This window comes from Sminthopsis crassicaudata, chromosome 5, assembly GCF_048593235.1.
Source record: "Sminthopsis crassicaudata isolate SCR6 chromosome 5, ASM4859323v1, whole genome shotgun sequence".
In the NCBI taxonomy this organism is placed as follows: domain Eukaryota; kingdom Metazoa; phylum Chordata; class Mammalia; order Dasyuromorphia; family Dasyuridae; genus Sminthopsis; species Sminthopsis crassicaudata.
In genome coordinates this window covers 83,689,916-83,713,435 of record NC_133621.1, presented here as the reverse complement: position 1 = coordinate 83,713,435, position 23,520 = coordinate 83,689,916, and the positions used below count along the sequence as shown (strand labels likewise).

Here is a 23,520-nt window from a genome sequence, read left to right as displayed (position 1 = left end):
GGTGAAGAATTTCTCTGTTCTGAGGAAGACTTGAGTTCAAAACCACATGCAGACACGTAGTAGCTGGGAGCCTCAGTTTCCTGACCTGTAAAATGGGGATTAAAGATTGCCCAGAGTTATTTTAAGGGTTACATTAGGTAGTGTTTGTAAACGCCTTAGCATAACGGTTGGTACATCTTAGCTATTTAATAAATGGGGATTTCCTTACTTCTTTCCTTCCTTCCATCTCCCTTCTTTCTTTCTGCCTTCCCTTCTCTTGTTCCCTCTTTCTCCTCCTTCCTCCTCCCCTCCTCTCTTCTCTCCTTTCCTCCACTGCCTGCCTAGATAACATTGCTGAGAAGGTGCCCGGCCCGATGGAGGACGCGTCGTTCCCTAACTTCCAGTAACCGCCCGGTTTTAGTTTGACTCTAAGCGGGCCGAGGGCAGGCCCCGACATCCGGAGGCCACACCTCCTTCCACCAGCCTGCTGATATAGACTATCGGCGGTCAGTGGCTTCCTGTGTCCCAACCCCATGGTAATTACTGTACCCGGGACAGAAACTTTCCCCAAATCCTGCACACCACAATAAATGTGGCCGAGGGCTGGGGACGCGGAGGGCCTGGGAGAGGTCTCGGTCAGTGAAGCCGGCCTCAGTCCGACCCGTCTAAGCGGTCACCGGGGCTTCCTTCGGGCTACTCGCCCTCCCGCCAGGAGGTGACGCTGCGACGCGCGCCCTCCCCACTTCTACCCCGGATGGATGGTTGTCAGCCGCTCTTCTTCCGCTCGACGAGAGCCTCCGACGCCATGAAGATGGCGGCGCCCATCTGCATGTGGTAGCGTCGGCTCCGGACTAGGGCCGGTTGCCCCGAAGGAAGGAGCCATGAAACGCAAAGCCGGCCCGGGCCGCCACGGCGGCGCGATGAAGCGGCTGCGGCTGGCGGTGCAGGAATTCGTGCATGCCGCGGGAGACAAGACCCCTGGCGGCGAGGAAGGCTCAGGCCACGCTGAGCGACCGCGGGTGGCCCCGCGTCCCGGCGGAAAGAAGCGCCGCAAGGAGCAGAAGAAGGAGAAGCGGCAGCTGAGGAAGGCCCGCTGGCTTCAGCTGGCCGGGAGGGCGGCCGAGACCCCGGGAGACGCTCGAGAGCAGCTGGGGAAGAGCAAGAAGCCGGCGGGCGCAGCCTCCCTCTCAGCCCCCGGAAAGTCACAGAAGCCGGCGGGCGCAGCCTCCCTCTCAGCCCCCGGAAAGTCACAGAAGCCGGCGGGCGCAGCCTCCCTCTCAGCCCCCGGAAAGTCACAGAAGTCGGCGGGCGCAGCCTCCCTCTCAGCCCCCGGAAAGCCACAGAAACCGGCGGGCGCCTCTTCCCTCTCAGCCCCCGGAAAGCCACAGAAGCCGTCGCCACAGCAACAGAGGCCGCCGCAGCCACCGGCCAAGGACAGGCCTCGTCTCGAGCCCTCGCAGGTCCGAACATCCGGTGCCGCCGCTGCCGCGGCTCGGAAACGGGCACTTCTGGCGGCCAACGAAGAAGAAGACCGCGAGATCCGCAAGCTGGAGCGCCGCCTGGGGCTGAGCAAACGCCGCCAGAGGAAGAAGGGCAAGGGCGATGGGGACGGCGCCGCCACGGCGGCGTTGCCGACTAGCTTCGTCCGTGACGGCCTGGACTACATTCTCGGGGTGCTGGGGGCCGGCGGCGCGTCCGCCTTGTACGAGGAGGGGGACGGGGAGGGAACTGTGGCCCCGCTGCCCGCCGGGGAAAGCTCGGATGAAGGCTCGGGGACGGACAGTGATGATGGGGACGAGGAGGACGAGGACGAGGCTATTCTGGAGGAGAGTCTCCTAGAAGAGGAAGAGGAGGAGGAAGAGGAAGAAGAGGAGAAAAAGGAGGAAGATGATGCAGACCCCCAGGTAGAAACGGCAAAGAAAAACACGAAAAAGCGCGTGCGTTTTACGGACCCAGAGAGTAGGGACTCCTCCCCCGAAGATGACAGCTCCCCCAATGAGGTAAAGTGCCTAGCGTGAGCACTTGGCGTCGTCCTTTCTTGTTTTAAGTTACCTTTACTGATAACCTGTTTGTCTTTAAGGTATTCGATTCAGCTAGCCTTCCCTAAAGGTCTTTTATGTGTGGGGTATTGGCAAAGAACTTAATGGAAAGTATAGAAATAAGTTAGATAACTTTTTTACAAGAAAAAAAATCCAAATTCATTTGTAAGTTGTCCTTTGTCATGTTCTCCTTAAACTATTAAAAAGCTAAAAGTGAATGGTAAATTTTCCCCATGAACCCCGTCCCGAGGATGCTGGGCGCGTGGCCAGCCTAACGGGAACCCTGGGGTGTTATAACTGGTGTCCCGCCCAGTCCGTAAGTCAGCATCTAGGGCGCAGCACCTCCCAAAGGCCTGGGCGCGCATGGATTTGACCCTGGCAAGGGTCCCCATCCAGGGATTTTGTTACAAGTACAAGGTGGGCGTGTCTTTACGAGTCACTTTTATTAACAAGTGATAACCACTTTCTGATGTAATTTGGATGTTACCAAAGACAGTTTTTTCCTTTGGGTTTTGTAACGGGGACTTCTGGTGGGCTATGTGGCCACTCAAAGCAGTGGCCAAGGCGTATTTCTACTAGGGATTGCCCCTATTTATCAATTCGGGAATTTATTGAGCAAAAGGTAAATTTGTGGTTTTTGTGTGTTGGTCTTATGGGCAAATATTAAATTATCTCAAGCTATTTCTGCTCTAGAACTATGTTAGTGAACTGATGGTACTCTCTAGAACACTGCCGTGCATGCAGTACATTTAAGATGGTATTGATATGGAAGAATCTCTGCTGTGTACCATTTACATCTGGTTTAATACTAAGATAAACTCAGTACCAGCTGGTAAAATAAATGATATTAACATGTGCATGAAGCAGGCCATTGCTGAGAAGTAGATGTACACTCTGCATAAGATCTTATATTTAATTGTCAGCAACGACAATATTTAATTTTCAGGAAAATGTTTCCATAAACTTTAAAGCAGGAAGTGAGTGTTGTTTTGCCTCTCTATAGTAGATAGATCTGGAACTTGTAGTCACGATCAAGATTTGATTTGAATCCCACTTTGATGCTTACATTCTGTAACACTGGAGAAATCATTTTCTCTGAGCTTTAATTTCCTTAGCAAAATGGAAACAATAATACTTGTATGACCTACCTCACACAGAGCTTTTGTGGGTGATGCCCTTTATAAACCTTAAGGCACTACATAAATGGGAGTCCTTATAACCTTTCCCATTAATTTTCAGCTCTTTAATACTTTAATGGGATTATGACAAAAGGCAATTTGCAAATGAATTTGGAATTTTTTTATAATAGAAAATTTATCACATTAATTTATTTCTATCCTTTTAATTAGGTTCTTTGTAAAAGTGCAAAGTATATTCCGCCTCATGTGAGAAGATCTGAGGAAACAGTTGATGCCAAAAAGAAAGAAGAACTAGAAAGGTTAAAGAAAAATGTGAAAGGTCTAATTAACAGGTAATACATCTCAATTCTTGAAGATTCTATTGTATCTTGAAATTAGCCAAATTGTTCATTCTCCATAGAGGAAAAAGAACATTACTTTTAAGTGAATTAAATTTTAAACATCAGGAAAGAAAATGATTACATCATTACTGAATACACAGGGAAGGCAGCACATTCTAAACCATGAATTCTCAAATTTTGTTCATCCTATGAATCCTCCCCTTTGCATTTTCCTCTCTTAAGCGCCTTATCTCTATTTTTTCCCTCTATTCTAGCAAAAAAAACAAAAACAAAAACAAAAAAACCTAAAGCAGATCATATGCCACAGATCATCCTCATCTACTTTGAGAAGGGTTGATAGAAAATGGCCTTGTTCCTTTCTGGGAGGAAATCAGAAAATGTGTGGTTTTTAAGTCACCTCTAATTAAGTAAATGTTAATAGAGTTTCCTGAGAAGTTGTGAATTGTCCATGATCTCAAAGCTAGGATCAGTAGTAAGAATAAATGCAGATCTTTTCACTCTACAAGTCTCCTATTTTTGAAGAAGTCATAGTTTTGGCTCAGATTTGGAGAGCACCAGCATTCCCACCTCTGCCTGGGAATATTCCTTAAACATTCTGCTATCCTTTCCTGTTTTTAAGTTGTCATGTTTAAGTTATAAAGTGTACATAATTCTCCTTAATTTCCTTTGATATTGATGGAATCATTGAAAGAATAAGAATGGAATAATATTAATTATGTTGCTTTCTACTTTAGGTTTCCCACCCACAAAGATTTTAAGAAATATGGTTTATATGAGACCTGGATAAAGCGGATATGGTGTTTCCGAAATCCAGGCCACCCTTAGTGGAAAAAAAAGATTCTGTTCATTGTGGTTACATGTTGCTTACAGGATAGCACCCTGAATGGGGAAAAATAGTAAAACATTGTTTATAGGTTTTTTTTGTTTTGTTTTGTTTTTTGTGGAAAACTTTAAAAAGTCTTTAAGATTTTATTCTATATATTACTCTATTCTAGAGCTCATTTTAATCAATAAGATATTGATACAAAATCCTTCTTGGCATCCTGTTTTTAATAAATAAAATCAGCTTAAACTCTCTCCTCAGTTTAAGTTCTAAGAGCAGATGTCCATGACCTTGGTCAAAAAAAAAAAAAAAAAAAAGAGAGAGAGAGATTTTGATAACTTTGTTTAAGAATGATTGAATCCTTTTGAAATCATATACATTTTATTTATGCATTTAAATGCATCTTAAAATATTCTGAGAGTAAGTCCATAAGGTTCATCAGTGTTTCAGAGAGTTCTATTACACTAAAAAAAAAAAAAATCAACTCTGGTCGAATTTCTGCCTCCCAAAAGTGAAAGAGTGAAAGACAAAATTAAGCGCGAATTTATTCTATTTTTTATTCACCTTTGTAGCACTCAAGACATAATAGAAGAGGACAATTTGTAGATCTTTGTTCTTCTAAAGTGAGAATAGGCATTTTCAACAGAAGGACCAATGAGAGAGTTGATGGTGAATAATACCATTTTAGCCTCTGTACAGCATTCTTTCTACAATAACATCTGATAACATGAACTGTAAGGAGTGCATTATTTTGAATAATATTGTTTTGAATAACATTGAATATACTAAAATTTCTCCTACTGGAATACAAGTACTATTACAAAGGGAGTTTGTAAGTTTAATTGAATTGTTTAGAGTCTATTTATAGTAAGTTTTTTAGACTAAAGTAAAAATGTTTTCTAAATGGTAAAAAAATACTCAGAATTAAAGGTTAAGTAATTATAAGTTAAATTTATAATTTTTAAGATTTTTTTAAAAAGAAACAATTTTTACTATAGGTTGAGTGAACCTAATATGGCTTCCATAAGTGGACAGCTTGAAGAGCTATACATGGCAAACAGTAGAAAGGATATGAATGATACTTTGACAGATGTTCTTATGAATGCTTGTGTAACTGAAGCTGTGATGCCTGCCAGGCTGATGATGGAGCATGTCCTTTTGGTTAGCATTCTTCACCATACCGTAGGAATTGAGGTGAGAAGTTTTTACTTTTCTCATTTTTCTTCTAATGTCTTCACTGCATTAAAGGTTATCAGTCCATTATTCTTTCTTGTTGAGAATATTTTAAATTTCATAATTTTATTTTTTATAATTTCATAGTCATAATTATTTTACTTCCAACATTTTAAAATTCATAATACCCAAGTTAGTACCTTATTCTGCCTTGTGTACTTCTCATTGATCCTTTTATATTAACCTATCTCATTTTTAGGTATAGGGAGCTTCCTATAATGAATCATCCTTTTTACCAGTGCAAATAGATCATTTCTTCACAACAGTTGAATGTCAATGGCTTCAAGAATTTCCCAGGACTTTGAGAGATTTAAATGATTTGCCAAAGGACAATGTCTGTCAGCTGGGTGGTATAGTAGATGGAGTGCCAGGCTTGGAATCAGGAAGGCCCAAATTCAAATCCAGCTTCTGGCACTTAGTAGCTGTGTGACTATAAATGGGTAAGATACTCAATCCTGTTTGTCTTAGTTTCCTCATCTGTAAAATGAGCTGGAAAGGAAATGGAAAACACTCTAGTATCTTTGCCAAGAAAATCCCAGTGAGGCCGCAAAGAATCAGACATGGCGAGTGACTCAATAAAACTCAGTCCAAAATACACAGTAGATGTTCAAATCAATTGCTCAAATATTTGCTTATCAGTTGTTCCTAGTTTTCCATTCTGTCCTTTATAATTGTTCTTCATATATTACTTTAGATTTCCATAGATTTTCTTAGTTAAAAGGAATCTCAAAGCTTATCTAATCCAATTCCTTAACTGAAAAGAGAATTTCTAAATATTCCTAATGAGTGGTCATCTAGCTTTTACTTGAACAGTTTTCTTACTATTCTGAGATACCTATTTTACTTTTTGAATAGTTATGATTGTGTTGCAAGAAAACCCCAAATGGGTTCATGAAGAGTCGGGCACGAATTAAAAAACAAGTAAACAACAAAAATTGTTGGGAAAAAATTATTTCAAGGTGAAATCTGCCTGTAACTTCCATAATTTGTCTTAGTTTAGTCCTTTTGAGTTCAAATAGCACAAACAAGTCTAATCCCTCCTCTTTAGGACAGTTTTTCCAGTGTTTGAAACCCATTATCTCTACCTAAGGTTTCTTTTATGCAAGTAACTCATCTTCCACTCCTTCATTTGAATTTCTTCTGATACGATTTCAAGTTCCCTCAACTATCATAGTAGTTTTTACTTGAATATACTGGCGCTTATTAAGGTCCTTCCCAAATGTGTCACTTCATACTAACTCCAGCTATGATCTATGTTATAATGGGATTATCACTTTCTGCACTCTAGACTCGATGTTTCTATAATATAGCATAAAATCATCTTCGCTTTTCTGATAGACATTTTTGCACATTTAATATTTTGATTAACCCAAGCCCACAGATACTGTGATTAGTTCTTTCCCCCCACCCCATCCCTTCAAAAGGAACTTTTTTCTTCTGTTATTTGGACAATTGGTTTTTTTCCCCCATTTCTGTAAGACATAACTATCTTTATTGCACTTAATCCTAAACATTTATTAAGTTTTAAATATTTAAGTACTGAGCATTTAGGGTGTAAAGACAAAAGTAAGAGTCCATGTTCTCAAAGAATTACTGGTGTACTGAGCAAAGATAATGTGTTACTCACATAAGCAGATGCCCAAGATGAGCAAGATCTTTTTGGGTTCAGCACATTATTCCAGCTCATCCTGACACTTTGGATTCTAGATTCCCCCATCCAGTGTATGATCATTCTTTCCTGCTTTGTGTCATCCCTAAATTTGATAAGTACTCTATACTTTTAGGTCAGTGGTAACTATTTTTAACATTGGGGTACAAGACAGCTTTTGGACACTCTTCTTACTTACTACTCACTGCTTTGGGAATTCTCTTTAACTTTTTTTTTTTTTTTTGTAATTTCCTTGACCTTTCTGTATTTTGTTCATTCTATTTATATTCATATTATTTTGGTATTTTGATTAATTTGTTTTAAAAGTTCTGGTTGTCATTGTATGTATAATTTTGTTGCAGCTGTATAATGATGTTGCAGCATCATGTACAGAAAGTAATTATAATACCAAAAAGAGTGTGACAATACTAATACCTGGAAAAATCTAGGAAAGCTATGTAGAGTAGGTAGCACCTACACTGAGCCTTTAAGATCTGAGGTAGAGATGAAGATGAAATGCATTCCATGCATGGGGAAATGGCCTGTTTGATAGGCAACAAAGAGTCAAGACTTATTTCATTATTATGCCACATTATTTCTTCTCTGGCCAAATTGTATTACTTGCTATTTTACATTGCTCTGGGCTCAGTCTTTTAACCCTTACATAGCTATTCAAAAAGTATCTTAACTATTAGGTTATGGGGTAATGATGAAGGTTTGGGAAATATTTTTCAAGTATCAAAGCTCAAAAGCTCTCACTGGTATATGCCCCTACTGATGATCAATTTGCCAATCAGAGTTAGCTTTTAAAAATGGGCTTTTACTAAGGTAGTAAAATAAGAATAGTTAGTACAACTATAATGTCTTTTTAGCCCATTTTCCATGTTTGAAATACTACCTATCCTTCAAAATGCTCCTCAAATTTTGCCTTTTACATGAAGCCCTCTCTGAGCTCCCTCCTTGGAAATATTTATTCTTTTGCCTTCAAGTAGCAATTTATACCAATTTCATGTTATTTTCTACACAGCAGTTGCATTTTTATGATACAGTATTTCATATTATGCATGCATTATATCTCCCTGTTAGAATCTGATCTGAACACCATGAAGTTGGAGCCATATTTTAATTATTTTTGTTTCTTCTCAGCATTTAACAAAATATTTTCTGTGGTACAAGTGACTATAAAATGAATAAGTGAGAGAAAAAAACAAATCAAAATGTCTAGATAATTTCTGTTGTGAATAATCTGCACATAAATGGTTGGTAATTACCTCTATGTTTTAAATTATCTTTCATCTAGGAGGTATACTCTTTTCTTCTGTACTTTAATGTTGTAAGTCCGTTCTTCCTGTCCATTATGAAATGTAATGAAACACCTGAATGCCATTCTTAGTAACTTTTGATTGCAATCATACGGTGCCATTATACGGCCATTTCTGGACTTGCTTAGGTCTTCCTAAATCACATTGTTACACTTTTGAGCAAAGTTACTATCAGGTTTTAGCACTGATAGCTTAGCATTTCAGTGAGTTATGATAAGTATGGACAATGACCATTCATAGCATGTCAAGAATTTACTTTATCTGCAAACATGAGATTATTAGTCATACTTATCGTCTGTACCTTAGCTAATAGCATGAAAGACAGTTGAAATTACTTGTTCCAAAGGGGAAGTCATTATAGCAGCTTGGCTAATGACATCCACTGAAGCTTTTGCCAAGGTATAATGAGCTATTTCAGGATGCTACTTCCATTAAACTTTCTTTTAATTCTATAATGGCAGAAACATCCTCACAGAAACCCATACAAAAAATGTAGTAAAGTCCATGATGTCATTTGATGAAATATTTTTATTAGTCTTTTCTGAATTAAAATTAAATTCCGGATGGATGTAAACTTTCTTAAATTTCCCATATTAGAAATAATGTGTGAAGTTGAATAAATTTTTAATTCTTCCAATTGTTCGTGTAGTAATATTGCTATTATTTACATATTGTATTTGTATTGCTAGACTATGTGAAATTTACTTATATTTAATGCATAATTTTAAAATGCAGGCTTAAAAATAAAAACTTAAAAATTCTGTTCTGTATTTAAGTCCATTCCAAAACAAAGCATGCAGGTGAATGTTTATTTGTGGCTAAATAAGTCTGCCTTTCCTTTTATATATATTGTTTACTAAAAGATTGAATTCATGTCAAATGGCCTCAATGTCCTTGGGTACCTTTTGCTTTTTCCCTCATTTTCACAGAAGGAGAAATAGCCCTCTAATTTACCAAAACTGACCCCTCCACTTGTGTCCTTAACCATGTTGTTTTGTTCTATAACTTTGTTCCATTAGTAATTCTTTCCTTTATACTTAGCTGTTTCCCTTTCTTTTGGCTCCTTCCCCACCACCTAGTATAGGTCTTCTCTCTCCTACAAAATTCTCCCTTTCATTCTTAGATCTCCTCTACCCAGTGTGTTTTTCCTTTTTCTGCCTGTGAATTTCTAGCAGGAACAGTTTCACCACTAGAACAGCTCTCCCCAAGGGAAATGATAGCCCTTGTTGCAAAATCTAATGGCTTTCCTTTCTTGACCTGCCTGGGATGACCATCTTGACATTGCTGTGCTCTTGGCTTTTGTGACACCTGTTGTGGACCATTTTCTTATTTCTGAAAATGACAAAGCCTCCCTTTGGTCACTCAGCTTCATGATCTTTTAGACTTTTTCTCTCTAATCTCTTATTTTAACTCCATGGGAATCTTTGTATTTCTGGCACACCACATGTTGTCAGATTCTTTCTGTTTTCTAATCCATGATTTGCTTCTATATTTTCATGTCTTTTTTCTGTGGCTTCTGTTTTTATGTGTTCCCTGCAACCTCTTTATAAAGAAGGTGGTGTGAAAGAGAAGGGCTATGTCCATGAGCACCAGCACTCCAAGGCAGGTCATCTGCTTCTGCTCCTGTGCCCCTCATCCCTTTCTCTCACCCAGGGCCTAACCTTGGGTTCTTTTCCTTTATTTTAAACTCCTCAAGATCCACCCTCATCAGGTAGATTTTTTTTTACTGAGGACAGATTATCTTTTTTCTCATATCTCTCTTTTCTCTACAGTTTCACTGTTCACTTCAGTTTCAATCATGAACTGTGTGTGTGTGTGTGTGTGTGTGTGTGTGTGTGTGTGTGTGTGTGTGTGTTTTCTTGGTCAGTTCATGGGAGTGACGTTCACCCTTTCCCTCTTCTTTGTATAGTCTACTTTCCCACCCTGATTATATGAGGTCATGTCCCTCACCTTCTCTCCTTTTTCTCCAATTAGTGTATTCCTTTTTCAGCCCCTTTCTGTTCTTTTTAGATCGTGAAAACATGGCAAAATTATCCCTAAAATCCCCTGTCTTGTGAGTTTCTCTGTGACGTGGTGATAATAAGACTCCACAGGGCTACATGCATCCCAAATTAAAGTGTAAACAGTTTATCCTTGTTGAAGTCCCTTAGGGTTGTTTCCTCATGTTTACCTTCTTAGGTTTCTCTTCATCCTAGCTCTGAACTTTTCATCAAATCAGTAATGCTTTGAAAGTTTTAGTTTTATTGGGAGGTCCATTCCTTTCCCTCTCAGATTATGCTCAGATTTGCTGTGTGATTCTTGATTGTATGCCTGGGCTCTTTGCATTCTGAACTATCATATTCTAAGCTCTGCCCTTTTTTAGTGGTAACTACCAAATAATGGATGATCTTCACTGTGGCTTCTTGTATTTCAATTCTTTCTGGTTGCTTCTTGTAGCTTTTTAAATTTATTATTATTATTATTATTTTATTTTTATTTTTAACCTGGAAGCTCTGGATTTTGGCTATAATGCTCTTGAGAGTTTTTGTTGTGGCATTCACTCAGACTTCTATCTCTTTATGCTGGCTTAGAAAAAAAATAACTTTGTGATTTTTCCCCCCCAAAATTTCCCTACCAGGCCTCTCTGGCTGTCTGTCAGTGTTTTCTAGATCTGGATGGAGGAGTTCTGGGGGTGAGCTTAGCTGTGTTTCTTAAACCTGCTTCTCTGACATCTTGGCTTTACTTCTCCCATGGAGTCCTTTTTTGACTTTAAAGTTCTTTTACTCAGGTGTATAGTCAGTTGCCAAGTCCTTTTGTTTACAGCTTTGTAAAATGTTTTGCATCTGACCCTTTGTCTCCATTGCCAGTGAAGACAATCTAACCCTAATCTTCATTTCTTCTTGCTTAGTTCTTAAAAACACTGGATGGCCTCCTGGGCCTTCACACAGGACACTCCATTCCCAACTCAGAGAGAGGTACTCCATTCACCCAGTCTTCTGTATTTGAAATCTTGAGATTATCTGTTTTTTTTCTTTTCCTTAACTTCTCATATATATTCACTTATCAAGTTCTCTTGATTCTACCTCCTCAGTATTCTTCCTATACATCCCCTTATTTCTTTCTAACCAATGAGGGCATTCTGGTCTGGCCATCATTACCAGCTCCCAGGACTATTGAAGTAGCTTCCCAATGTATTGTTAATACTTTTAGTCTAGCATTCGTACTTCCACCAAAATAATTTTCCTTTCATATACATCTAATCATATATCTCTAATTAAAAATCTTTATAGTTGTTCCCTATTTCTTTGATGGAAGTTAAAAAACTTTTTTGCCTGGCATTCAGGTCTTGCTGTAGTTTGACATTCCCTACCTGTAGAGAGCCACAGACAGTGGGGAAATCTGGTAAGATATAAAACCTTTCAGTCCAGAGGGAACCTGCTGACAATGTCTGGTTTGTCTCTCATCCCCCTTGGAGGTGTCTCACCCTTCCTGAGCAGTGTTGGGGGGTGGGGAGGCTGACAACCTGTGTTCTACTTGAAACAAGAAATACTTAAAAGACACATGTACATATTAATAGCAGGATGTTTATAGTTAGTACATGTTTAGTGTGCTGTAGTGATGTAATCATACTAAGGTATTTAGGGGCTGCAAAGACTTGAAATAAACGGACTCCATATTTGACTATCCTCATGGGTTCCAGCCTCATCACTCCTCCACTGAGATCAAGGACTCAGGCTAGTCCCGGGATCCTCCAGAGAACTAATCCAGACGGTATATTTTGGCACCCCAGCGTGGGGGCTCTAGAAAGCACACTACATCTACTTTCCCAGCCTTCTCTTAAACTGTCCCCTTGACTTAGGTAGTTGGCAGCCAGGTGGCTCAGATCCTGGAAGCGCCAGCAGTGTGACCTTGGGAGATAGAAAAAGGCAAACCAGAAAAACTAGGTTTTATGAAGTATATGGGGGTCACAAAGAGTCAGAGGTGATTGAATGAACAACAGTCAAACTGGATTGTTACATGAATACATCGCAGACTGTTTTTAAAAATTGGGGACAAGGAAGCAGCTAGGTGGCACAGTAGATAAAACACAGGCCCTGGAGTCAGGAGGACCTGAGTTCAAATCCAGCCAGCCGTGTGGTCCCGGACAAGTCATTTAACTCCAGTTGCTTTATGCACTTCCCTATTCCCCCCCCCCCCTTGACCCTTACATAAGGAAATTATGTAAATTTCCTTACTTAAAAGTTTGATGAGGGCAGGAACAATATATTAACTTCTTTAACACTCGTATAGTACTCTGCATACTGTGGGTACTGAACAAATATTTGATGAGTTTAAATTTGAATAAATTTAAGATTAGTATGTATATGAAAATTGAGGATTTTTTTTAATGTTCTCTAGTAGTTTTTAGAAAGTAGTGCAACTTTTTAAAAGAAAAGTAAATCTTAAAAATATTCTGTGACTTTATTTCCTTGCTGAGAAAATTTTTGTTATTAAATATGTGTTGTATAAAGCAATGTACTGATGTATTTAACTTTAGAGGTTAAAGTGCTCTGTTGAATCTTAACATTCTATGCTGTTTTTTATATATATTCTTGAGAAGTACTTTAACTTTGGTTAACAAAAGGGACCCTCCCCCCAAACAAATTATTATTATTTTTTAATGTTGTTTTTTTTTTCTTAACCATTTTCAGGTTGGTGCTCATTTTTTGGAAGCTGTAGTGAAGAAATTTGATGAAATACATAAGACTGATAGTGAGGGAAAAGAATGTGACAACCTCTTTGCCATAATTGCCCATCTGTATAACTTCCATGTGATACAATCTCTACTCATCTTTGACATTCTAAAAAGGCTTGTTGGAACTTTCACAGAAAAGGACATTGAATTGATTCTCCTAATGCTGAAAAATGTCGGTTTTTCCTTGAGAAAAGATGATGCATTGTCTCTGAAAGAATTGATCAGTGAAGCCCAGACCAAAGCCAGTGGAGTAGGCAAGAAGTTTCAAGATCAGACAAGGGTATGGTTATATAATTTGAACAACATAAGAAGTACGCCTGATGAGAATTAAGAAAGTCAACTTTTGGCAGACTATTAAATTTAATTTTCTATAGGTAATTCATGTAACTTTTCTTCAGCTTATTTTGTAAAATTAGATTTTAAAATGTGGAAGACCCAATTTCTTAGAATTGTCAGTTCATAAAAATGTGAATCTGAAGTTTTAAATTCTGTTTTAAATTCCAAAATTTAAATTTTAACTGTAAAGAAACATACTCTATTGATAGCCTTCTTTGTTTACATTATGAGAGCCTTTTGTATTCTATTAACATTTAGATGATATTGACTTGAATTTTGAAATATAGTTCAAACCAGTTATAAATGTTATGTTAAAGCAAATTCCTTACATATTGCCTAAAGAAAAGAATTGATATAATGTGAGAGAGGAGAGAAGGGAGGGAGGGAGTGTGTGTGTGTGTGTGTGTGTGTTTCTGCCCATATAATAATGGACAATTCACTATAGTTATAAGTGTTTTTCTCTCCTTTTTTTTTTAAGATTCGATTCATGCTTGAGACTATGCTGGCACTAAAGAATAATGACATGCGCAAAATTCCAGGCTATGATCCTGAACCTGTAGAAAAACTAAAAAAACTCCAGAGAACATTGGTAAGGAAAAAAATTTTCAGTGTTAACTTAAATTTTTGACTCATGTGCCAGTTAACTCAATAATATTCTGCTCCCTTATTTAGGCATTAAGGTAATCTCATGTCTTTGAGGCTATTCCAGCACAAGTCCAGTTAAGCTGGAAAGGCTCCACTTATGGACCTAAAAAGAATGTGTGTCTGTAATCTGAGAATCAACCTCGCTAATGTGAGGGGAAATTATTCCCCTAGATATTAGTTTGTTCATCATGGTATTTTTTGGTTTTAGTGAACGACAATAATCTTAAGTTGCAGACGTTTTCTGCATTGGGCAAGGTAATTCTCAATGGAAAAAAAATTAGATATGCTTAAAATATTGAAATATATTGGTTAATATATATTCATGATTATAGACTCAGAAACCAGGCTATAGAAAAGTGATGATTTTAGTAAGGATCAAAGTACATTGTTTTCACCTTTTTGTTTAGTTTTTTCTTTCTCCTGGTTTTTCCCTTTTGTTTTCATTTTTCTTAACATGTCTTTTAAAAACTTCAAAGGGAACCCTGAGGCCAAACTTCAGATCCTCTTTAATAGGACCTTCTTTAATGCAATAAAAGTTTCCAAGCAGAAAAAGGAAGAGAGTGTCTAAACTGATATCTAACACTTTTCTTATCTTGGTGTTTGTGAACTTTTATTTTAATATCTTGATAAGTGTATTTTAATATAATTGGTTTCCTTTGTAATGGGAGGAAGGAGGAGGTTAGAAGGCATTTAATGCATTTTAAAATATCTTATAGCTTATAGCTTCACAGATTGCCTAAGATGTGTATGTAACACAAAAAGTGTTTTAGAAAAACCCCTGCTCTAAAAAAGTCATATTCATATAGCATCACTAGATTTGAGGTTTCCCCTTGTGAAGGATGATAGGATCTCAGAATGGTTTGGTTTTATAACCATAACCCTGAAAAGAAGAAACAAACGATTACAGAATATTAACTCTGGCAAAACTAGAGAAGGTGGGAAGAGAAATCTAGTGAAGAGGGTAGGTGCTTTGATAAGGCTTGACTTACATGTTTGAATAAACAGTATATTCTTGAACTCTTCTATGAATAAGAAACTAAAAATAATAAAATTATATAAGTAAACCTCAATTGTGAAAACTTCTAACAATTGTAGCCTAAAACCATCAGTTAAAATAGGTATTCCAAATAGCATAAAATGTCTGGGATTCAAATATATTCTATACACATGTATTATGTTCACTGCCATGTTTTAATTATTATTTTGATGTTTTTAATGTAGTTAATTGGTCTCTCAAATGCTATCATTTTTAAATGTCTGTGAACTAGCTTTTAAAAGATGTTAGTATAAAATATAAACCAAGTTTTTAAAAGTTCAATAAAAATTTGTTTAATTTTTATATTTAAAAATTGTTTTAAATATAGGGTGTTGTGGGGTTTTGTTTTGTTGTGTTGTGTTTTTTAATTCTAAAAAAATAGATTCGAAATAGTGGTTCTGGTAAGGAAACTCAACTTCGAGTCTCTTGGGAGAGCCTTTTGAATGCAGAGCAGATTGGCAGGTGGTGGATTGTAGGGTCATCATGGAGTGGCGCCCCAATGATCGACAGCAGCAATAGCAGCCAGTCGAAGCAACTTAAAGGAACGGTAAACAAAATTAATAATAAGGGTTTTTGTTTGAATATCATTTTTATAATGCCAATCTATTTATATTTCCTCTAAAATGTAAGCTTTTTAAAAGAATGACTGACATGTACACCTTTTATCTCCTACACATAGGCCCTTAATATTTGAATGAATAAGATTGTGTGAATAAATACACATACACATCTTTGAAAACTAAAATAATAATCTGATAATCTCTAATTTTTAATTTTAAGGTGAAAGCCATGCAGTGATAACTTTATTATTATTATTCCTATAAATGCAGACCTCTCTTGTCCTAGAAGGTTACTTTTGGAAGGGACCTTAATTATAGTTAAAGAAATTAGAATAGGAATATAAGAAGAAATGTAATATTGGTCAGTGACTAGTTTTGAGTCTTGAAAGAGTTGTTTTATTAGATCAAGTGCTTTACAAATGATTTTAGTCCATTATTTTCATTATTCATCTAAAGTACACTGTTACTATGTAAACTTTCCTCAGTCATCTATGAAACCCATCTATTCCTGCCACATTGTCAAAGTCTTTTCTTATTTCTGTCTTTTCCTTTCATTTTTAAGGCATCAATTCTTTCTCTTTTCTCATTGAAAGGTTTCATTTATAATACCAAGCAATTCAATCCAGCCACTTTAGAGTACCTTCTCTCTCTCTCTCTCTCTCTCTCTCTCTCTCTCTCTCTCTCTCTCTCTCTCTATATATATACACATATATATATATATATATATATATATATATATATGTGTGTGTGTGTGTGTGTGTATAATATAATTAAACTATATGATAATATATATTTAATATATGTAATAAATGTAACAATATAGTATATATAAATATAATATATATAATATATAAAATATAATTTTATATATGTATGTGTATATATAAAATATTATTTTTAGCTGCATTAGTTACATCTGTGTAATATAAAATATGTTAAACTTCTAAACTTTGTACAGAAACACATTGGAGGTGTTTGCATTGAACTTTCACTGGCAGCTTTTGATTTTATTATTTAGCATCAAATTTCTCCTTATACTTTATTTTAAGGTCGAAGCAAAAATAAATTACAGGGTGTTTTTTTGTTTTGTTTTGTTTTATTTTTTGCTAGAGATTTAAATTTTAGAAACTTTCATAATTCAAAGTATGCATAAATTCATGGATTTTTCCTTAAGAAAAAAAAAGTCTGCTATTCTCAATAGTATGGTGATCCACGACTACTCTGAAGGACTTATGATGAAAAATCCTATCTTTACTGAGAGAAAAAACTGATTGTGTCTGAATATAGATTGAATCATAGTCTTTTTAACTTTATTTTTCTTGGTTTTTTTTTTTTTTTTTTTTTTTTTAATTAGGGTGAGAGATCTATATTTTCTTTCACAACATGACTTTTATGGAAATGTTTTACATAACTTCACATGTGATTTCTTAATGGGGGTTGGGGTGCAGATAAGGAAGAAAATCTAGAACTCAAGTTTTTTTTAATGTTTTAAATGTAAATGGGGAAAATATTAAATAAAATAAATGTAATTTTTTTTTAAAGAAAAAAGTTTTTGTTAAAACATGCTTATTAGATTTATTTTTTTTCTTCAAGGTTAGTTCAAAGATTCTTGAGCTTTCCAGAAAGCAGAGAATGAACACTGATATCAGAAGAAATATTTTTTGTACGTTAATGATTAGTGAAGATTTTTTGGATGCATTTGAAAAGCTTCTAAAGTAAGTATATGTGGGAATTTTCAAGTTTCTTTTGTAATATAACTATTTTTGTCTCCAATTAGAGCTAAATCAAAGAATTTATTAGTCCTTTCCAATCTTCAAATTGAAAATATTTCTAAAGTGCATTGACTGAGAAAATTTCCTTTGTTTGACAATATTTATTATGTAGGTTTCCTTTTCCCTTTTTTTTTTTTTTTTTTTTTTTTTAATTGAGGGGGAAGTGATCAGGAGAAAGAATAAATATTTTTAAAAATGCATTATTAAAAGTGCAAAGTGGTCTTTGCTAAATTAAAAGGTACTCTATATACACCGAACATTTGAATTTTTTATTAAAAATGAACTTATAATAAAAACTTTAAATGAACATGAATTATGTGTATGCTTGTGTGTCTGTCTCTTTGTTGAAGCAACTTGTGATCGTTGTAGATGCTACACAAGTTTTTAGTTTTGCCCACTTACACATCTATCCATGATGGCAAACTAATAACTCAGTGGACTGACTGCCTCTCCAGCTGTTCATCATGATAATGCAGGAGATATTTCCCTGGCTTTTTTTCCTTTGTATATTGTTAAGCCAGGTTCTTTGAGAAGCCCTATAATATTCCAGTGCTTAATGCAGTCAGCACAAAACCAAACCGTCCAAAGACCTGTTTTCTTCTCCACTGTCTTTACCTCTTTTCTGAGGCAAAATTTGCCAACTTTCCACATTTTACTAACGATATTCATGCCCTTAAGCCAGTATTGCCCTTGGCTACCATGTCTTTCTCTTATTTTGGCAAAGAGATTAGGTTTTTTGTTTGAGAAAGCCTTTTCTGAACTCTTTCAATTCCTTCTGTTAGAAATGGTGTAGATTGAGTCAGTATCCTTTTCTTTTTCCATTTCTTGTTTTTCAACGGTTTGAGTAAGTCAGCATAAAATTATTGTAATTGATGACAGTGTCTCCACATCATCATTCTAATTTGGTGTTCATTTTTACTTTTGCTCTAACTAGTGCATAGATTGACTATATACGAACAGCTGATTTTGAAACTACTCCAGCACTAATAATAATACTTCTATCCATTGAACTATAGTTTATATCATTTTCTTGAAATGTTTGGTGCTTGCCATTTCTAGTACCTTTCTATTCTCTTCTGAAATAACTAACTAAATACAAACATGAAGCTTTTGGTCAGTATATACTACTTTAGCCTCTCGTTTCTTAATCCCGTATTTTTTACTGTCTTGGTCTGTACCCATGTTTGTATTGAAGTTACCAAGGACCAAGGTATATGTTGGCTTACTTTCCAGAATTTTGTGAAATTCTTCATAAGATTTATCTTCATCTTCAGCATGATGTTGCCATATGAATGGCAGTGATTTTCATGGTGATCTTTATGTTATGAGTGGCATCATGATAGAAAGAGTATTATTTCTGCAGTCAGAGTTATATGGGATCAAATCTCATGCCTGATGCTTAAAAACTGGGTGATTTTGGACTTCCCTTGCACTTGATAGTATCTGGGGTCCCTTCTAGTTATATATCTGTGATGATCCCATATTCATACATACTGCAATACAGGATAGCCAAGGGTCTCATAAAAGAATGTTTCTTATTTCATATATGAGCATATGAAACCAATTCTTCCAGTTCAATATTTGCCTTTCCAAGGAGAATGCCTCCATGATTAATCTTTCCATTTAGCCATAACTTTCCATAAGGCCACAACTTCCTTATGTCTTCTGGTTTCTTTTAAATATTAGAAAAATTCCTTCTTCTCCTGCTGGACCTTTGTACCTGTGGTTGCCATGCAGTAGTTTAAAAAGTAAACTATTAGCACAAAATAATTAGCATTAGTTTATCAGCATTTATATTGATATTGAGTGATATAGTTGTAATAGGTTGAGATATACAAAGAAAAAATTTATAACTTATAAGTGGTTGGGTAGAAAAATTTTAATGTATTTTTTTTTTCTAACTGAGAAGAAACAAGAAAAAAGTTTCTTCCACATGGCTTCAAGACTAATGGAAACTCTGTTCTGATAGTCAGCCAACTTTCATCTTTTGGGATGAAAAACATTAACTGGCCAAATGATAGCTTTAAAGTTAGATCTAACTCTTAAGCTCACATATGATTTGATATCAACATTGATCTGGCCACATTTAATTTATAAAATCATTGAATTTTAGAGCTAGGAGAGACCTTAGACATCTGTTTTAAGTTTAAAAAAAAAAAAAAAATTTTGTCTGTGATCATACAGATAGTAACAGATCCAGAATTTCAATCTTTTGCTCCCAGTCCATTGGTTTTACTGCTTCCCTCTCTGAACAGATTTGTGTTTTTTTATTCTTCAGATTCTGTTTTGAAAATTTATTTCAGGGATTCAATTCTCTTTTACTTATGTACAAATAAATATTTTTCTCTTAGAATAGTTAAAATTTTGAAAGTCAAATTATTTCTAAGTTATTGCTATTTATTATTTACAGGCTTGGACTCAAGGATCAGCAAGAAAGAGAAATAGTTCATGTCCTCATAGATTGTTGCCTACAAGAGAAAGTTTTTAATCCTTTTTATGCATATTTGGCTAGCAAATTTTGTGGATATGAAAGGAGATTTCAGGTAAGTTGAATGTCTTATAACTATTTAGATATGTTCTAGTCAAGTTGATTTAAATGTGTTTTTCTTCTGACTCCCCACTACACCCCACTCCTGATGTGGCATAAAATTTACAATAGATAGGGTTAGTTTCAGACCAAGTTTATAACTTCAGTTCTCATCACCTCGTTGTATAGTCTTCTGCTAAAGAGTTTCTTTAGTAGTATTTTACATATTTAAGTTTATTGTATTATTGTCTATTTTAAATTAGAAGACTAAGCATTAAAAGATACTGTTTATAAGAATTTTTAATCACATAAGAAACTGGCATATTTGCTTTCAGAATCCTTGATATGCTTAATATTATCAAATATATCTTAACTTGCTATTAATTGAACGATTTTATTTTCTTTTATTGAGAAAAGAATAAAATTTTATTGTATATTAATGTGTTACTTCCACTTTTACCTGTGTATTTATTGCATTGTGATTATTTTCATTTTCATTTGGAGTAGATGACGTTCCAGTTCAGCATATGGGACAAATTTCGGGATTTAGAAAATCTGTCAGCTACTACATCTTCTAATTTTGTGCAGTTGGTGGCCCACTTGCTTAAGAACAAGTCACTTCCACTTTCTATCTTTAAGGTTTGCATTTCATGAATTATATTAACTTTTAAAGTGCTGTTGATTAAATATAAATTTTTTAAATAACTTATGCTATTTTGTTAAATTTCTTTATAATAACCAAACATCATATGTGTAACTAATGAAAAGTATGTTACTAATCTTGATCAGTGCTTATATCACAGAATTTATATATTTTTGTTACTTATAATTTGCTGGTTTTGTACTTGAAATTTTTTAATGGAGAAGGAAGTTGAAACAAAGGCATGCAGTTTATAATGTTGTAGCAATAGACTTGGATTTGGCCTCTCATTTTTGACCAGAAAAATTTCATTAGAAATGTGGCAGTGGGATATTACATTGTTATCTGATTCATAATTTCATAAAGCAAAATGATAACATAGTTTTGTTTTTCTTTTTCCTTTGCATATATCTGGAAAATATTTTTTAAAAATTTTAAAAATTCTTTTTCACGTGTAATTAATGTTATTGTAGGTAATCGAATTCAGTGAATTGAACAAAGCTAGAGTCCACTTTTTACGGAAAATATTACATGTATTATTAATGGAAACAGAAGTTGAAGAACTTACCACAATATTTGGCAGGTATGCAATCAAGATTATGAGTTGTGAGAAGAATATGACTTGAAGAGTAAAATATTCCTTGATTTGTCTTCAGTTCAATTGATCTCATTTGCAAAGTTAAATTATATGTGAAAGAAAGTTTTGAAGCTTTGTTTTAAATAGATATTTTAATAATATTTCCACAAACTTTTTGATACAGAAAATAAAACTTAATACTAACCTGTCATCACATAAAATGTTCTAAACTTAATAAAGAAAATGACAATTTTGTTGCAATATTCAATCCTTAATATTTTTTTTTTTTTAGTAGAGAGGTACATAAAGGAAATTAGTATTGTTGATTCTCACATTTTTACACTTTTTTTTCCCCAGAGTATCTGACAACCCAAAGCTGATAATGTTGAGGGAAGGTTTGAAGCTGTTTATTAGCCACTTCTTAGTGAAGAATGCACAAGCCCAAAGTGCTGAAGAAGCCAATTTACTTAAAGAAAGAGCTGAACTTGCAACAAAATCTTTACAAGGAAAATCATCCTTAAAAATGTAATATTGGGGGAAACAGTCATGATTGTTGGTAAAACCAGAAGAGCTATAGACTTGCAGAGCCAACATTTCCACATATAAGAACTATGAGTGAGACTATACAAGAACTTATTTATTTTTAAATATCTTTGTTGTATGTATATAAAATATGTTAGGCATAATATACATAGTTTTTATACTGAAAATGGTTTTCTGTTGCTGTGTGTAATGAGACCTTCATACAAATTAAAGAGTAGACCACTAGATGGTGCAATAATCATGAAAAAATTCAATGTCATTAGTTACTAGATGTTTTTTATTTTAAAAAAAATTGTCTCAATAAAATTATTTAAATTAATTTCTCTTGTATTTGTTTTTTTAAAAAAACATACTATTAGGTATTCAAGATGTAGATCTTTTTTTTCCTTTCATTTCTTTATAAATTTACAGTATTTGTTTTCTCCTAGGTTATGAGAAGGAAGTCTGCAAAGAAGAAAATGAAATGTGAAAAATTGACATTTTTAATTGAGTAGTAAACCTTAGCTTTCAAAAAGCAACCAGATCAAACTACTTCCACTTGGGGGATAAGTATTTATGTTGTTGGCTTCCAAATGTTTTCTAGTTAATAAAGGAATATACATACTCAAAGGACTTAAGACAACTGCAATTGTATTAGTAGAATTGTTTAGAAATTTTTGCTGACTTGACCATTTAAATGAAGAACTGGACATATTCTGAACTAAAGATAAACTATCTTTAGCTGTCTCTATAGTCTAGGACAGAAGATTCACAATTCATTGCCCACAAAACTCCCCAGTACAGCCCAAACTAGATTAAAATGTGATTGAAAAATTAATAAATTAATTAACAAAATAAATTAAAACAGTGCAAATAAAAAAAAAGAAAGAAAACTTCATTTAATGAAATAAGAACTAATAAAAGGAACTCACCTTAATAATTTATATTTTTAAATACTTCTCCTATCTCCCTGATCAGAGCTCCTTGAAAGCAATAACTAAGGTATTTTCAATGCCTAGATGTAATAGGTCTAATAACCATCCTATTTTCAAAAGTATGCTTTTAAGTGCTGTAAATTTAAGTTTATTTGACAGTATTTTGACCTCTTTGGAGGAAAGATATTCCCCATAAGGTGTCTCTTACAAGTTACAAAACTGAGTTTTCAAAAAAAATTTTAACAAATTTACTGATATTTGTACATCCAAATGAGTGTTTGTTATATCCATCATAGTGGTTATCTTTAGAGGCTATACATTTAGAAAAACATTTTTTTAAATTCTTGGTTTTGGCTTCAAAGCCAGCATGTAACATGCTATTTTAAATACTTCTGATTTAAGCAAAACTTGTATTTCAGTCTAGATATCACAGAAATCATATGAATAAAAAATGGATGATATAGATCAATGGTGCATTTATAGATTTAAAAAATTAGATTGAGGGGGCAGCTAGGTGGCGCAGTGGATAGAGCACCAGCCTTGAATTCAGGAGGATGGAGTTCAAATCTCGTCTCAGACACTTAACACTTCCTAGCTGTGTGACCCTGGGCAAGTCACTTAACCCCAGCCTCAGGGGGGGGGGGGGGGGGAAATTAGATTGAGGACTCTTTTAAAAAAAGGCTCCCAAAATTATTCTGAATGGTGTTATACATTGGAATAATTTGAAGATTC

The 23,520-nt window shown here is 35.3% G+C and overlaps 1 protein-coding gene across 1 annotated transcript; it reads left to right on the top strand.

Annotated features, from left to right (window-relative positions):
- Positions 1-764: 764 nt before the first annotated feature.
- NOM1 (nucleolar protein with MIF4G domain 1) lies at positions 765-22,193 on the top strand. The gene is made up of 11 exons (XM_074267319.1): positions 765-1,979; positions 3,368-3,489; positions 5,320-5,515; positions 13,195-13,518; positions 14,053-14,163; positions 15,638-15,802; positions 17,409-17,530; positions 19,998-20,130; positions 20,622-20,753; positions 21,228-21,337; positions 21,689-22,193. The coding sequence occupies exons 1-11, from the start codon at positions 861-863 to the stop codon at positions 21,858-21,860; spliced, it is 2,706 nt and encodes a 901-aa protein (XP_074123420.1). The 5' UTR covers positions 765-860; the 3' UTR covers positions 21,861-22,193.
- The last annotated feature ends 1,327 nt before the right edge of the window (positions 22,194-23,520 follow it).

Bases quoted from the DNA above. Each gene is read 5' to 3' on its own strand.
- NOM1 (XM_074267319.1), top strand. From the start codon at position 861: ATGAAACGCAAAGCCGGCCCGGGCCGCCACGGCGGCGCGATGAAGCGG. The intron at 20,131-20,621 runs GTAAGTTGAATG...CATTTGGAGTAG, and splicing joins GATATGAAAGGAGATTTCAG to ATGACGTTCCAGTTCAGCAT. The intron at 20,754-21,227 runs GTTTGCATTTCA...ATGTTATTGTAG, and splicing joins TTCCACTTTCTATCTTTAAG to GTAATCGAATTCAGTGAATT.